General features: G+C 41.2%; 1 protein-coding gene across 3 annotated transcripts; it reads right to left on the bottom strand.

The window, feature by feature from the left end:
* Nucleotides 1-1199: 1199 nt before the first annotated feature.
* Nucleotides 1200-12943, bottom strand: degs1 (delta(4)-desaturase, sphingolipid 1). Of its 3 annotated transcripts, XM_046070597.1 has the most exons (4): nucleotides 12482-12822; nucleotides 8371-8548; nucleotides 5601-6343; nucleotides 1200-1474 (listed from the first exon to the last, which is right to left on the bottom strand). In XM_046070597.1, the coding sequence occupies exons 3-4, from the start codon at nucleotides 6315-6317 to the stop codon at nucleotides 1328-1330; spliced, it is 864 nt and encodes a 287-aa protein (XP_045926553.1). In that variant the 5' UTR covers nucleotides 6318-6343; nucleotides 8371-8548; nucleotides 12482-12822; the 3' UTR covers nucleotides 1200-1327. The 3 variants fall into 3 exon arrangements, with proteins under 3 accessions (XP_045926553.1, XP_045926552.1, XP_045926551.1); XM_046070596.1 differs by lacking the exons at nucleotides 8371-8548; nucleotides 12482-12822 and adding an exon at nucleotides 12838-12943; XM_046070595.1 differs by lacking the exon at nucleotides 8371-8548.
* Nucleotides 12944-14563: the final 1620 nt, after the last annotated feature.

The raw sequence follows: 14563 nt of genomic DNA, 5'->3' as shown, positions 1-14563 counted from the left end.
GTGGATCAGACCAACAGCACGCTGATTTACTGCAGCCACCTGACATCAAAACGTGTTTCTCACCCAAACAGAGAGGTGGCCAACGGATTCTTTTGCCATGGTGTTTAACGTGACTGCTTCCTGTCGCTGGTGGTAAGGAGGAAGCGGTCATTCTCCAGAGATACAACCTCACTCAGCATCATCATACAAAACAGCGTGAGGGAGAGGAGGGCAAAAATGGCTTGTTCAGCCTCAAACTGCACAGTTATATTTTTTTCCCACCAATTAAAATTCAAGAGTCTTCGAGTGGCCCCCTGGTCAACCACAAAATGGCCCCAGGTAATTTCAGTTTGAGGCTCCTGGTCTAAATCTGTCTGTACAGTGCTGCCTGTACAGCCTAGAGGAAGTCAATTGTTGACAGTTTGTCATTAAAGTGAAAAAATTGATATAAGTGAAATTCAGACCACACACCTGGAAGTGAACACAGAGACAGAGACAGAGAGAGACAGAGAGAGAGAGAGACAGAGAGAGAGAGAGACAGAGAGACTAACACACACACACACCCCTACCTCACTTCAGAGGACATGACATTACACTTACAGGAAGGCCAGTTCTGACAATTTTGACAGGTGATGCTGCCGACCAAAACCTTGTAGCTGGGTGTGTAGCTATCTTCATGGCTAATTTCTGGGGCTGGGTGCACACACTGTAGACAGGTCTATAGTTAGGCCTAAAGCAAATTACAACAATCGACTGACTAATGCAAGCTGCTGGTAAGTGGCAAGCAGAGGGTTTACTACAGTAAGGTAGTGAGTAATGAGCAGGAAGAGAACGTTTAGGAACTTGTGAACTTTGTAAGGCCACGTTTTCATAAGGCACGAGACACACAAATTGAGGTGGGGGGGACTGAAGGTGGTGAAGGTGGTAGGGGCCGAAAGAGAGAGAGAGCATCAAGGTCAAATTAGGGGGAAATGAATGTCTACCACATTTCATTGCAATCCATTAAATACTCTAACACAATACATACAGAACAAAAAATTTGTATATTTAAAATTGAAATAAAACTGTTTGTTTGATCGAAGCCAGAGTCTTTGAGCAGCCAGTCTAACAATCTCCAAACAAATATTTTCACTCTAACATCGCTTGGCTCGGTTTTTCTGACTTGGATAAGAAATAAATGAAAACATTTTCTCTTTGTGTGGAAAAAAAGCACAAATACACAACCTCCACCCTTACTTTACATGCTATATATATTAGTATGCAGAAGCAGTTAGGTTTATAGGATGGTGGGCCGTGCTGCTGTCATAGCGGACACTGCAGCTTTGTTCCAGAGCAGCTTTTGGGGAAGTTACTCCTGTTTGACTTCCCCCTTCAGCTTCCTCTTGACTCGAGAGTACGGGCTGAGTGTGTCATCCATGATGAAGTCGTACAGGACTTTCACCCACGATGTGTACTGAGGCAGGTCATCATAATACTCTGCTGCTATTTTCTTCACCTGCAAACCAAGAAGATACAAGAAACACTGCTGAGTGCTGCCTCAAGGTGACATTTTAGATTTGAAAGAGCCCTTTATAGTTTACACAGCCTGTGAGGCTGCGTTCAGACTGCAGGTCCAAGTGACCCAAATCAGATTTTTTTAAATGCGACCTCAGTCTGGACTATCAGATTGAAATTCATGTGACTCTGAAGTCCCTCTAGAGCCACTGTGAGTTACGTGCATACTACTTGTCCAGGCAGAAAAAGTATAGAGAGAGTTGTAGGGCTTATACGTGTTGTACAGCAACAGAAACTGTAACGAAAGCAATGAAAAGGACAAAGTTGTGAACAGTTTGTCATAAGTCGGGATAATTGTGACCCTAGGGGGAAACTGGGAGAGGGCAATGAAAAATGGGAGTCTTCTGTGAAAATTGGGAGGGTTAATTAGCACGCATGTGCTAACCTCTGCGGCCTACATGTTTACTTCCGTACGTCAGCGTGTGACGTTGTATTATTCTTTTGGCAATGCAGGTCACTTTCAGGCCGTGGCCAGTTCACACTGGAGTCTGATATGGGCCCCTTTTAAAATATAATGTGAACAGTCAATCAAAAAAATGGATCTGGATATTAAATCGGAATTGAGCATTAAGGCCTGCAGTGTGAACGGAGTCTAAATGCTTTCACTTTTGCTTCCACACGTGTGAAGCAGCTGGGTTGGGTGCTGCTGGTGTGGGGAGAGCTGATAAAGCCTGTTATTAGCAAATGTAAAAAAAATAAATCTAACTGGTTTTGTAACCCTACTCCTGTAAAACCCTTTTACTTGTATAATTCTTTATCGCCAAATGTATCAATTTTGGTAGAATGTGATTTGTTTTATAGCTTTATATTTCTTTATCAGGGCAGTCACTTCCTAATAATTCAAGGATACTGAAAAGGACTATGTAATGGGGATATGGGACAGTGATCAGCTGGTCCACTTCCAAAGAACTGCTATCAGCTGGGCTGATAATGCAAACACGTGACATCTGTCTACAGGTAAGTAGACAATTCAACATACGGTCTATGGAGAATAACATTTCCAATAATACATGAATAATGAGCGACTTATTCAACTACTTCACAACTAATCACATTTACCAAATGTATGTACTGTACGTTAGAAACTAATTCCCACTAATAAAACCTCATGCTGTTTCAGTCTTGTGTCTGTGGGAATGAAGTAGTCTCTGAGTCTGACCCTTGTTATAGCCTCACACTGGCTGCTAAAGCTCACTAGTCAGTAAATAATTGTTGTTTTATAGTGTGTCTTATCTTCACGGCCCAAGGTTTCACTTTCTGCTCTAATGTAAGACAGGTGCCAGGCAAACGTAAGAAAACATTATTCCAGGTCGTTTTAAATCATGTACCATACTTACCTTTACTGTGCTTTCATCCTGTATTAAGTTTTTGTGACACATTTAGTGACTTGTGTCTGTGAATAATTAGGCATGTTAACCATAGGGCATAGTTGCAGTGATGAGAAATTTTATGTCATTGCTGTATGGCACACTCTGGATCAACGTAGGGCTGGACGATATGGCCAAAAATGTTATCACGATAAAAGATTTCATATCATTTGATATCAATAATTATCACGATAAATGTTAAATCATCATTTCTTTCAAGTTCAAAGTCTGATTTTTGCTCCTGAGTGAAACATGACAAACACTAAATGACATTAAACAGTGGATCACTTAAAGAGGTGGTATTCTGCTTTTTGGCTTTTCCCCTCTCCTTTATTGAGTTATGTATCTTTTTTGTGCATGTAACAGGTTTGCAAAGTGAAAAAGCCCAAAGGGAGTTCCCATCTCCCACAGAAAACTCTGCTCTGAACTGCTTGAAAACAGCTGGTTTGTAGTCCAGCCCTTCACTTCCTTTACTTGTGATGTCATAATGAAAACGCGTCATAAAGCTTGCCAAGCAGCTAGCGGGGTCAGGCACGCCCTCAAACCAAGCTAGTCTGAGCGGAGGCTCTTTGGCCGGACTCGCCTTTGTTTGGGTTTCCATTGTAGAAATTTTGCACCTGTACCTGCTTCCAGGTACTTTTTTTTCGTATCACCTCACCTCTGCAGGGGAAGCCTGCTGTGACCCGCGGGAGGAGCGTGTGAGGCCGGCCAGCCGCCCGCTCACAGAGCCCTCTGCTCCCGCCGTCACACAGACCGCTGCAGCAACAACGGCAGAGGAAAACACAGCTGGAAGCTTTTCATACCGCTTATCTGTCTTTACATTCTGAGGAAGGTTGAAACATTTTAACTTAAAAAAGAGAAAGCTGTGTGGATCACTGGTGTGTGTGTCGCATTGAATATTAAATCGTGGCAGTTGTGTGTGGCGTCGCTATGACAACAAGCTACGTACTATCTCTGGGTACTGTCTGCAATGGAAAACGGAGCAGGGCCGAGTAGAGTCAGTCTATCGATTTGCGCTATGGTAGCATTTTTCGGCAAGTTCAGTTCATTTTCCTCAACAAAATAAATATCTTCATAGAAGAATTTAATGCAAATTTGTTTGTGATTCAAATGAATTAAATCAAACATTTAGTGAACATCTGTTATATTGTTATTGAGAAAAATTATATTGTGATAATTATCATTATTGTTTTATTTCCCAGCCATATATATGTAGATTGCTGTTTTATCTATCAAGCCTATCTATCAAGTCGGCGAAAGTCAGCCACAGTTCTCTCCAACGCACCTACTGACTACCAGTTATACAGCGTGCTAACTTCGACAGCTGTTTACCAAAGTTAACATAGCTAACCTTATTAGCTAGGCTACTTGCTAATAACTGTTTTGAAGATGGGTCTCCGACATTGACAGCGTTGTGTTGGATAGATTTGTGCAGCAGTGTTTATGATACTAACCATTCAATTCACAGACGGTCCGTTGTCCATGTTTGCGAGAGGGAGAGAGCGAGCGACTGAGGATGTGCGGAGAGAATATATGCTGCGCAGTGCTGCCATCAAAAACGATTTTAAAATGGGTCGCTAAATTTACTTGAGTGGTTGTTAATCTACCTGGGCGGCCCGCCCAAGTAAAGCCTATGTGTGGGAAACACTGATGTCAGCACGCTAAGGTTAGTAGGGGTGGGGTGGGGGGGGGGGATCGATACAGCATAGTATCACGATATTTTCCATAGCAATACTGTATCGATACACGGACGGCAATTTATTATATAAATTGTACATGCGAATTTTACTTTTTGGTACTTTAATAATAAAAATACTTTTTCAGTCCACTAGAAAAATAAGTTTTCCTCTGGAAACACAATCTGAAGTTGGAAAAAAGGTAATAAATTCCAATACATCACAATATGTTTAAAATAGCAATAATATCGTATCATGATAATATCATATTGTGGGACCTCTGGTGATTCCCACCCCTAAAGCTTAGCATGCAATGTTAACATTAATCTCAGCCAAGGCTGCAGAGAACGGTAGACTGCAAGCGGGTTACTATTTCATTACTAATCTACATGCACTTTGCTACCATTTATCCCTTTTTGGTTAGATGCTGAACTGCAGTTTGCTATATTGGTGCTTAATCTGTGAAATGGCTAAATTGAATCTAATCTAATAATCAGTGGAGTGTACCTTTACAGTCCTACAGAACCAGATTATAAGAACCTAGTACTGTTCACAACACTTATCTACAAATTTAACAAAAAGAGCAAAAAGGAAAATGGACCCACTATGTGAAATCAGAACCTAACATCCTTATGAGTTGTCTTGCTTTTAATGCAGTGTCATGAACTTTGCATACTGTGAACATTCCTAACTAATGATTAACTAACTTCACTATCCAAACTGGTTTGATAAGTTAACCCAAAGAGGTATTCAAGAGATAAGTCAAAAATTAGGATATAGTATGACCACTATATTATACCATGAGACAGTGAGATCATTCAACAGTTGTAGAGTGAAAATCAAAAGCTACCATTCTCACCCAGTAACGTGGTTGCAGATCCCGTGTTTGTCAGGGGATTTAATTAAGCTGCCTTTTTAGACAGATTTGTCTACACCCAAATTATTTGTTCCTTTCTATCCTCACGGAAACGCGGCAGACAGTGCGCCTGATTGAAACAAATTATCTCCACAGATCAGTACTAACCATGGGCAGCCTGCATCCTGGGATGCTGGGAAAGTCGTGGTGCTCGTTGTGGTAGCCCACGTTGAAGGTGAGCAGGTTGAGGGAGCCGTAGTAGGAGTAGGTCTCATGGCCCTTGAGGAACATGTAGTGCTCAGCTATGAAGTGACCAGAGATGGGGTGCAAGCCCATCCCCAGCATGGAGCCAGCAAGCATGTAGACCACAGGCTTGGCCCCCCACAGCCAGTAGAGCAGGATGTCAAAGGTGAGCTGGACAGCCACGTTGGCCAACTCCAGCTGAGTGATGGGTTTGGGGTTGATGCAGAGAGGCCGGATGGCATAGAACAGCGGCTGCAGAATAATCCAGATGAACTTCCGGAAGCGTGTACAGAAGAACCAGCCTTCGAACTCAGTGGGGATGTCTACATCTACACCGTCTCCGCCCAGGTAGCGGTGATGGTCCAGGTGATAGCGTTTGAAGGAGGCAGAGTAGGGCAGGCCGATCGGTAGGTTGGCAAACATGGCAAAGTAGCGGTTCCACATGGCCTTGTTGTTTCCAAAGGCCGTGTTGTGGGAGATCTCGTGAATAGCAAGGGTCATTGAGTGGTTGATACAGCTGCCAAAGGCATAAGTCCAAAACAAAACCCATTTCCAGTCCAAGTCTTTAACCAGGTAGAAAGCTAAAAACTGTATTACCACCATCATGCACACAATCCATTTCAGCCTCTGGTCAGGACCCATCAACGACTTGATTTCGGGGTATTTGGCTGCAGGAGAAAAACATGAGACTTAAGTTCAATTCATTGAAGATTCATGTAACTTTGTATCTGATTTCACATGGTAACAAACATTTAAATGAAGGAAGTCTAAGGTTTCCATTCAAAAATGTCAATGTAAAAGGCCAGAAAAGTCTAATAGATCTGCATTATTTAGATTCAGAGAATGTAATATACTGTGATGAAGCATTTCAATGTTCACCTTGTAAAATGTATTTTCACCATTCTGTGAGAAGTCAGAATGCACCAGCAAAGAGAACCTACAGTGTATGCAGTGGCACAAAGTAACCATACACAAGTAGTCTATGTAACCACATTCTCATGTTCTAGCACGTCCGTTGAACACCATCAAAGGTTGTACTTCTGTTTCACAATATTTCAGGAAGGTTTACGTGTGTGCAGTTACTAGGTTTCCACATGCAAAACATTCAAAAATCTGGTCAGAATGTCACCAATTTAGGAATGCACAACTCTACACACCAAATCTGTGGAGTGCTTCCTTTCAGTCCTGACATGGAAACTCCTTTGTTAAGCCTGTAGTTACTTGATTTTTGTTAAGACAGTGTCACAGAGGTGCATTATACTGCGAGGTGTAAACCCACATTTTGTGCAGGAGTTGACCCAAACAACAGAGCATCTTACAACACACAACCTGACATATATTAGTTTCATTTTGCAATTTAAATTGGCAAGAGAACTCCAAGCTTATAGGATATATAAGATATTCTATCTTTTGTTAAGGGAATTTTACACTGTGTGAAAAAATAATAAATAAACTGTTGGATATCACTTAAGAATAAAAGTTGGTAAACATTTTGCTAGTTGATATTTGTATGACCTTTGTGTTCTTAGATGATCTTTTATGGTGAAGTAATAGTTGACTTATCACACATTTTCTGTCAGTGATTATCATATGTTCGTACGCCTGTATGTATTGATGTGTTACAGGCCATTCTTATCTTTTTATTTATAACAATTCATTTAGGATTGATAATAAAGATTTCTCTATATAACTGACAACAACTTTGTTAGAGTTTTAATGTTTCAATATGGCAGTTTGGTAGTCCACATGATGGCTCAGGTAAGGTCAGGATCAGTCTTGATTCTTCAAATACCAGAATCCTGTCAATCATCTCCAGCAGTAACAGCCATGTTTAATCTCTTCCCCATTGCAAAACATTGCTGTTGCAATGTTTTGTTCTCACATACAAATCAAACCGAGCAAGCTGTGAGCTGGCGTGTTTGTCTAATGACACACGTCAGTGTGGTCGGAGACCCAACTGCGAAGCTGGGAGTTCAGATGACTTCCCACATCCTGGACCTTCACTATACCATCACTCTTTTGTCATTTGTCAAATACAGAAATCGTCCTACTTTAAACTACATGCAGGATATTAAACAGTCCTGCTGTATTACTGGTTTTGACATTTTAATAATGCAAAGCCACTTACAGCGGGTATATAGACCAGGATCAAAAAGTACCAACTGTCCCTGGCTCCAAACTGACATTCAGAGGAAACTAAGCAGTTGCTCTAAATCATCAACAACAATAGACATCCCATTTTTTGTCAGAGACCGAATCTTAAAGTCACCATATCTAAGAATGTGAAGCAGTTTACACGTTTGAATCTTTGATTGTAACTTTCTCTGTTGCCTGTTTACATTTACATATTTAGCTGATGCTTTTATCCAAAGCGACTTACAATTGCTATTCATGTCAGAGCAACTAGGGGTTAAGTGTCTTGCTCAGGGACACAATGGTGGATGGTCACAGTGGGGGATTGAACCTGGGTCTCTCACACCAAAGACATAGTCCATTGCGCCATCACCACCCCAGCCTGTGGACTGATTTCTCTGTAAAGGACTTGGGACTAATTTTTCTAGGGATTTTGCCGGATCAATGCAGCGTGGCTGGGTTGTAGCTGGCTGGTTAACCTTAGTTTGCTTGCTCAGCAACATTATCGCTAACAAAAGACGACGAAGCAACTCGGTGCAAGCTAGATGAGTTTAGCTCATACCCTGGTTCTCGTCCCTCTCTTCCTGTGAGCATCGCTATCTAGAGCTGCTGTGCTGTGCTGGCTCTGGGAACATCTTGTCCTCTCTGCTTGTTAGCTTCACAGCAGTCCTGTAGCAACAGTTTAGCTTAGCTAAAGTTGGGTACGTTATTCGCTCTATATCATGGTACCCCTCCTTAAACTGTAAACACAGGAAAGAAAACCATTTAAAATCAGACCTAGAATATGGATCACCAGAATGTCTTTCTCACTGGCCTCTCAGGGCTTCCATAAACTATACATTAAACTACAATATGAAATAAAAATGTGCTGGATTAAGCTAAGATTAACTTATTTTCATATGCAGCCCTTTGGCAGAATGTCTTAATACTTGCAAAGACCATGAAAGGCTGGTGAAAGGTATTCTGGGGCCCAGGGGAAACCAGTTAGACCTTCATTTACAGTAAGTCAATGTCAAGCTGTGCAAACAGCCAGGTGTTGATAAGGCATTTGATATGTTTAACAACACGGTGAACATGGCCACATTACTGACATTCAGACTGGACCAAACTTAGCCTATGATTAAAGTGAAGCTGAAGGAGAAGTGGGGGGACTCACACAGCTCTTTTTGAAATTATGAACTCCTCTACTCTGACTGAATGTGTGTGAATGGTGAATGCAGATGTAGTGGTCGAAAAGACTAGAAAGGCGCTATACAAATACAGAGCATTTACATTTACTCAAAAGGGAACTGCTTAACATCTGCCAGACTGCCCATCACTTATTCCCAGTAGGAATCTATCACAAAGACGCTCAAATGGAAGAAAACCTGCATAACCTCAAGCTACTGGGACATATATTTTTTATGCTGCCAATAAATATATGTGAAAATGAAGAAGCATTGTTTTAGTCCCAGCAATTGGTCTATCTATAAATAGAAGACGTGCACATGTTGTTTTCTATATGTCAAAACAGACATTTATGATTTCTGTAAGAACGACTGCCTACTCTCAGTCCTTCCTCGATTTTCTGTTTTTATCTTATTTGAGGTTCTTGTATTAAAACCACCTCCATCAACTATGAATGCATGTCCAGGGCAACATACTCAGATGGGTCCACCTTGTGCTTCTCTATAGACCAAATGTTTAGACGAATTTGTTTTACTTTATTACTCATTCTGATGAGATTTAGATTATTGGTGATTTTAATATTCAGCTGTAGTAAAGCCTCTCTGGCTCTCTGGGGGGAATCGAGGCTCTAAGGACAGAGGGTGTCACATGCTGTAGAGATTGTAAAGTCCTTTGAGGCAAATGTGTGGTTTGTGATATTGACTATATGATAATTGAATTTAAAATATGTGGTGCCGGTGGTGTGTTCCTGTGCTACAAAATGTTTTCGTCTGTAATTACAACCTTGGTGTCATTAGATGTAATGACAAGGTTAGTAAGGAATGTTTCCCTGGCCCAATTAACAAAAGGTATGTTGCAGGAGCACTCTGTTAGGACCAAATATTTAACTCTTCCTCTATCCTTAGTATATAGTTCAATATAGTAACATTGCTGCACTGCATCTTTAAGCAAGACAAAAAGGTTGAATATCTTGTAAACAGTTTGATTCTACTGACAAAATATTATTTACACAAAAGCAGATTTTTAAGATCTCCTGTTTTGAAGCTTTTAAAAACAGATAATAGTTAAATGTAATAAAACCACCTGACTCCCTTGAATTCTATTTGAAGTAACCCCCCCAGCCGGCCCGTCACTTTTATTAGGCACTTTATCGTATCACTTTGTTAATGCAATGATGCCACCTCTGCTGGCGCGCAGCTTGTTGCCGAGGACACTGCATCAAGCATACAAAGAGCTTAACTGGTTTAATTTAGCTTAGCTTAACTTGGTTTATCAAGTAACAGTACAAAAGGCCAAGTATAATACAATGAAACATAATGCTGAATAATAATTATAATCTCTGTCCATGATTAAAAAAAGAAACTCAAGCAACACTAGGCTTTAGCTGCTTAGCCACTTCACTTGAGATGCAAAGAACAAACAAAGGCCTCCAGGCTACATGTATGTGATCCAACTGCCTAAGAACTGGGAGGGTACAGGAGAAACACAAGTCTCAGCGAGTACTGAATCCTGTAATTGTATTTACAGCTTCTGGCTGAGGAACCTAAGAATTTTGTTTATGTTTCTAAGTTTTGTCCACTTGTGATTGGATCACCCAACATTCAGAGTTAAAGCCAGGTGTGAACAGTAGCGCAAATTTTATTTTCACTTACAAAACAAGATAATCAAGATAAAATGATTATTGTGCTGCATTTCGTTTTGCAATGATGTTCCGGTTTTCTCTTGTTTTATAAATCCAGCACACCCCTATCCTTCACAGCGGCGGCTCCCTTCCCTCCCTACAAAGCCCAAACTCCCTCTCAGCCGGACTTTGGCAAGTTCAGCTTGGGCTTGGGGTTTTAATTGCTCTAACTTGCTAGTCAACATTATTATCTTGAGTCTACGGCACTTCACACTGCATAACTAATGCTAGCAGACTTTTCCTCTGTACATATGTTAATATATTATGCACTGATGGTTTAAGTTACTCCATCTCCCAACAAAACACCACGGCTGAATTTCAGTGTTATGTAACGAGTTGTACTCAATGCGAAAAAAAAAATAGGACCTCTTTAATATTCCTTATTTCGTGGGCTATTTGGGATTTTTGGGGTAAGGCATGTATAATAATTTCTTTAAATCAATCATTGCATTTTAGAAGTTGAATAAATTTCCTAAGCCACTGAGTGACTGTGCTAAATTATCGTGATTATGATTTCTGCCATCATCGAGCAGCCCTACAAGGCCAAAGAATTTGTTACCAACTTTCACTAGGTTTCATTCCCAGCATTAATTACAAAAAGAGTCTAGACATGCTCTAAATGAAAAGTGCAGTGAGAGAACTTCTGTTATGAATTGGTGCTTGATAAATAAAATAGAACTGAAAAGATTTTTTTTTGTTTGTTTCCTGCTCTTCAAATGTTTGCTACTTTCTGGAAACATATTCACAGCAAGTCTGGTAATCTGTAGAGTAGCAGTGCCTGAGAGTCCCCTGACCCTGCTGCATTCAGTGTGTAGCGTTACTGACATAAATAATTCAGCCCAGGAGACAGCTCTGCTGTCAATGAGCATCTTTATGCTTGGCTCTGGGCTCTCTCTCAACACAATGGCAGTACTTTGTGTTGACTAATTAACTTAAGTGTGTGTTATGTTAACAGTGAACAGACATTAGAGCTAGATGTGCAGAAAACGTATATCCTCAATCATCCATAACTGGTCCCAGGGGACTGAGGCAGACCACCTGACTTTCCCCTCAAATTCAGTTCTGTGAATCCTTCACAGAGACTTCAGTCTAAATGTTTCAATCTCAGTTCAACTGCCCAAGTCTTTTTTTATTCTTTGATAATGTTCAAACAACAACAGCTTACAGTGATGTCTAGTTGAGAGCCCAAGGTTTGTAAAGAAAGCAAAGCTGAATTTTACAGTTGCAGTTATAGTTATAACGTTACACTTTGAAGCTGCAACTTAAGGCACGTTTAATCAAAACATTTTCAAAGACTTGTGTTAGCCTAGTCCCCCGTTACGCTCCTTGTATTTGTGGCAGTATCTAAACCGTTACAGCGGCTTTACTGTAAGTTGGGTCATTTCAGGGAGTGCCCAGATGACTAAATAACGCCTCTGTGGCTTTAACGTTCCATTGCTGCGGATAATATATTATTTTAAGCTAAACAACCTAAGCTGCAACTAGCTTGTACGCTAACTATCTAGCTTTTAATAACCTCCACGGCGATGATTGCCAGTGATTAAACAGGCGTATAAGAGCCCCTAGTTTTAAACCTAACTTAAACTGCGTGGGTTAGCTATACCACCATCACAAACCAACGGCGGAAAGGGAACCGTTAGCTTAGGTGCGTTAGCAAACCGAGTCAGCTACCTGGTGGTAGTTACGTTATCCATCCACCATTACACATTTAAGTAACCTTAGTAAACATTAGACACAACCACCCAGCTGAGTTAACGTTACATGTAAGTAAAGTTTACAATACGTTTATTCAAAATTTGCAAACGGATAACTTAAGCTAGCTCACCCAAGATCTCTTTTCTCCTGTCGGCATGCGGCTGGTCCGTATACACCCATTCGTAGTCTTCACGGGCGACCCGGTTCCCCATTGTTTTCGATTAATGTTAATGTTCTAAACAACTTTTTTAGACAAACAAGTATCTAAATCTAACAATGTAGTTTTAAAACTACTTTTCCTTTCCTCGCTCCTCAGACTATGACCTGCCCCAACATCAGTCAGCTGAGCTCTGCCCATTATCTGCAGCTCCTCCTACAGCGGGCCAGCGCCGACTAACCGATACAGGGCGACATGGCGCCGCCCTCCTACAAAACATAATACATTATCATACATGTATATATCCTCATGCTTTCCTCATACGTAACCTGGTGCATTCATTCTCTCCTTGAGTGGTCCTTTTTATATACGGACTATGGAGTGGTCCCGTCTACCGAGTTGGAAAGTTGTTCTTCTGACTTTGGTGTGCTCACGAGCTGTGGAAGCATCATGGAGGACGCCCCAAAGAAGATGCGTTTTATTTCTCAGCACTGGCTTGCACCAGCTGTTTGTAAGGTCTCTCTTAAATTAAAGGTTGACAACAGAGGCTCAGTAACTAACTACTTGTTAGTTTGTAATCAAATCACAAATGCGCTTGTAGGAGAATGGTCAAAAATTCCCATGAACACACTCCTAAAACTTGTGAACAGCCTTCCCAGAATAGCTGAAGCTGTTGTAGCAGCAAAGGATGGGCCAACTCCATACTACACCCTACCGGTGAAGTGTGGAGTGTTAGTAACCCTGTGTGCATCTAAAGGCAGGCGACCCAAAACTTTTGGTAATATAGTGCATTTTAAACCCAAACCATAACAATTCCTTTATCTATGTAAATATTGTACATATCCACACTCATTTATATTTTTATATTTATTTTTACTCTGATATTTATATTATTCTCTATATGCCACTATCTTTATTTATATTCCTTTTACCGTTTGTGCAATGTGTGCAACTGTGACACAGAATTTCCCCTCGGGGATCAATAAAGTATTTCTGAAACCAAAGGCTTAATAACACATGTTGCACTTTGGTTAGGCTTTGCTTGGACGCACTGCTGAGATACTTAAGTACGTTTGCTTGATTTTTGTTATGGCAGCCCCCCTTGGAGAAAAATGCCCCAGCCGCTGCCGATTGTTAGGCTACAGTGGGTACAGAAAGTATTCAGACCCCTTTAAAGACCCCTTTTTCACTCTTTGTTTCATTGCAGCCATTTTCCAAAAATCAAAAAAGTTCATTTTATTTCTCAGTAATGTACACTCAGCACCCCATCTTGACAGAAAAAAACAGAAATCTTTGCAAATTTATTAAAAAAGAAAAACTGAAATATCACATGGTCATAAGTATTCAGACCCTTTGCTCAGTATTTAGTAGAAGCACCCTTTTGATCAATTGATTAATACAGCCATGAGTCATTTTGGGAAAGATGCAACAAGTTTTTCACATCTGGATTTGGGTATCCTCTGCCATTCCTCCTTGCAGAACCTCTCCAGTTCTGTCAGGTTGGATGGTAAACGTTGGTGGACAGCCATTTTCAGGTCTCTCCAGAGATGCTCAATTGGGTTTAAGTCAGGGCTCTGGCTGGGCCATTCAAGAACAGCCACGGAGTTGTTGTGAAGCCACTCCTTCGTTATTTTAGCGGTGCGCTTAGGGTCATTGTCTTGTTGGAAGGTAAACCTTCGGCCCAGTCTGAGGTCCAGAGCACTCTGGAAAAGGTTTTCGTCCAGGATATCCCTGTACTTGGCCGCATTCATCTTTCCCTCGATTGCAACCAGTCGTCCTGTCCCTGCAGCTGAAAAACACCCCCACAGCATGATGCTGCCACCACCATGCTTCACTGTTGAGACTGTATTGGACAGGTGATGAGCAGTGCCTGGTTTTCTCCACACATACCGCTTAGAATTAAGGCCAAAAAGTTCTATCTTGGTCTCATCAGACCAGAGGATCTTATTTATCACCATCTTGGAGTCCTTCAGGTGTTTTTTAGCAAACTCCATGCGGGCTTTCATGTGTCTTGCACTGAGGAGAGGCTTCCGTCGGGCCACTCTGCCATAAAGC

The sequence above is a fragment of the Micropterus dolomieu genome, linkage group LG15, assembly GCF_021292245.1.
Source record: "Micropterus dolomieu isolate WLL.071019.BEF.003 ecotype Adirondacks linkage group LG15, ASM2129224v1, whole genome shotgun sequence".
Lineage (NCBI taxonomy): Eukaryota > Metazoa > Chordata > Actinopteri > Centrarchiformes > Centrarchidae > Micropterus > Micropterus dolomieu.
This window is presented reverse-complemented; position numbering and strand designations above follow the sequence as displayed.

Excerpts from the sequence above, each read along its gene's own strand:
- degs1 (XM_046070595.1), bottom strand. The coding sequence starts at position 12,563 with ATGGGGAACCGGGTCGCCCGTGAAGACTACGAATGGGTGTATACGGAC. Across the intron at positions 6,344-12,481 it reads CAGGAGAAAAGAGATCTTGG|CCAAATACCCCGAAATCAAG; the intron begins GTGAGCTAGCTT and ends TTTCTCCTGCAG. Across the intron at positions 1,475-5,600 it reads CAGGATGCAGGCTGCCCATG|GTGAAGAAAATAGCAGCAGA; the intron begins GTTAGTACTGAT and ends CTTGGTTTGCAG.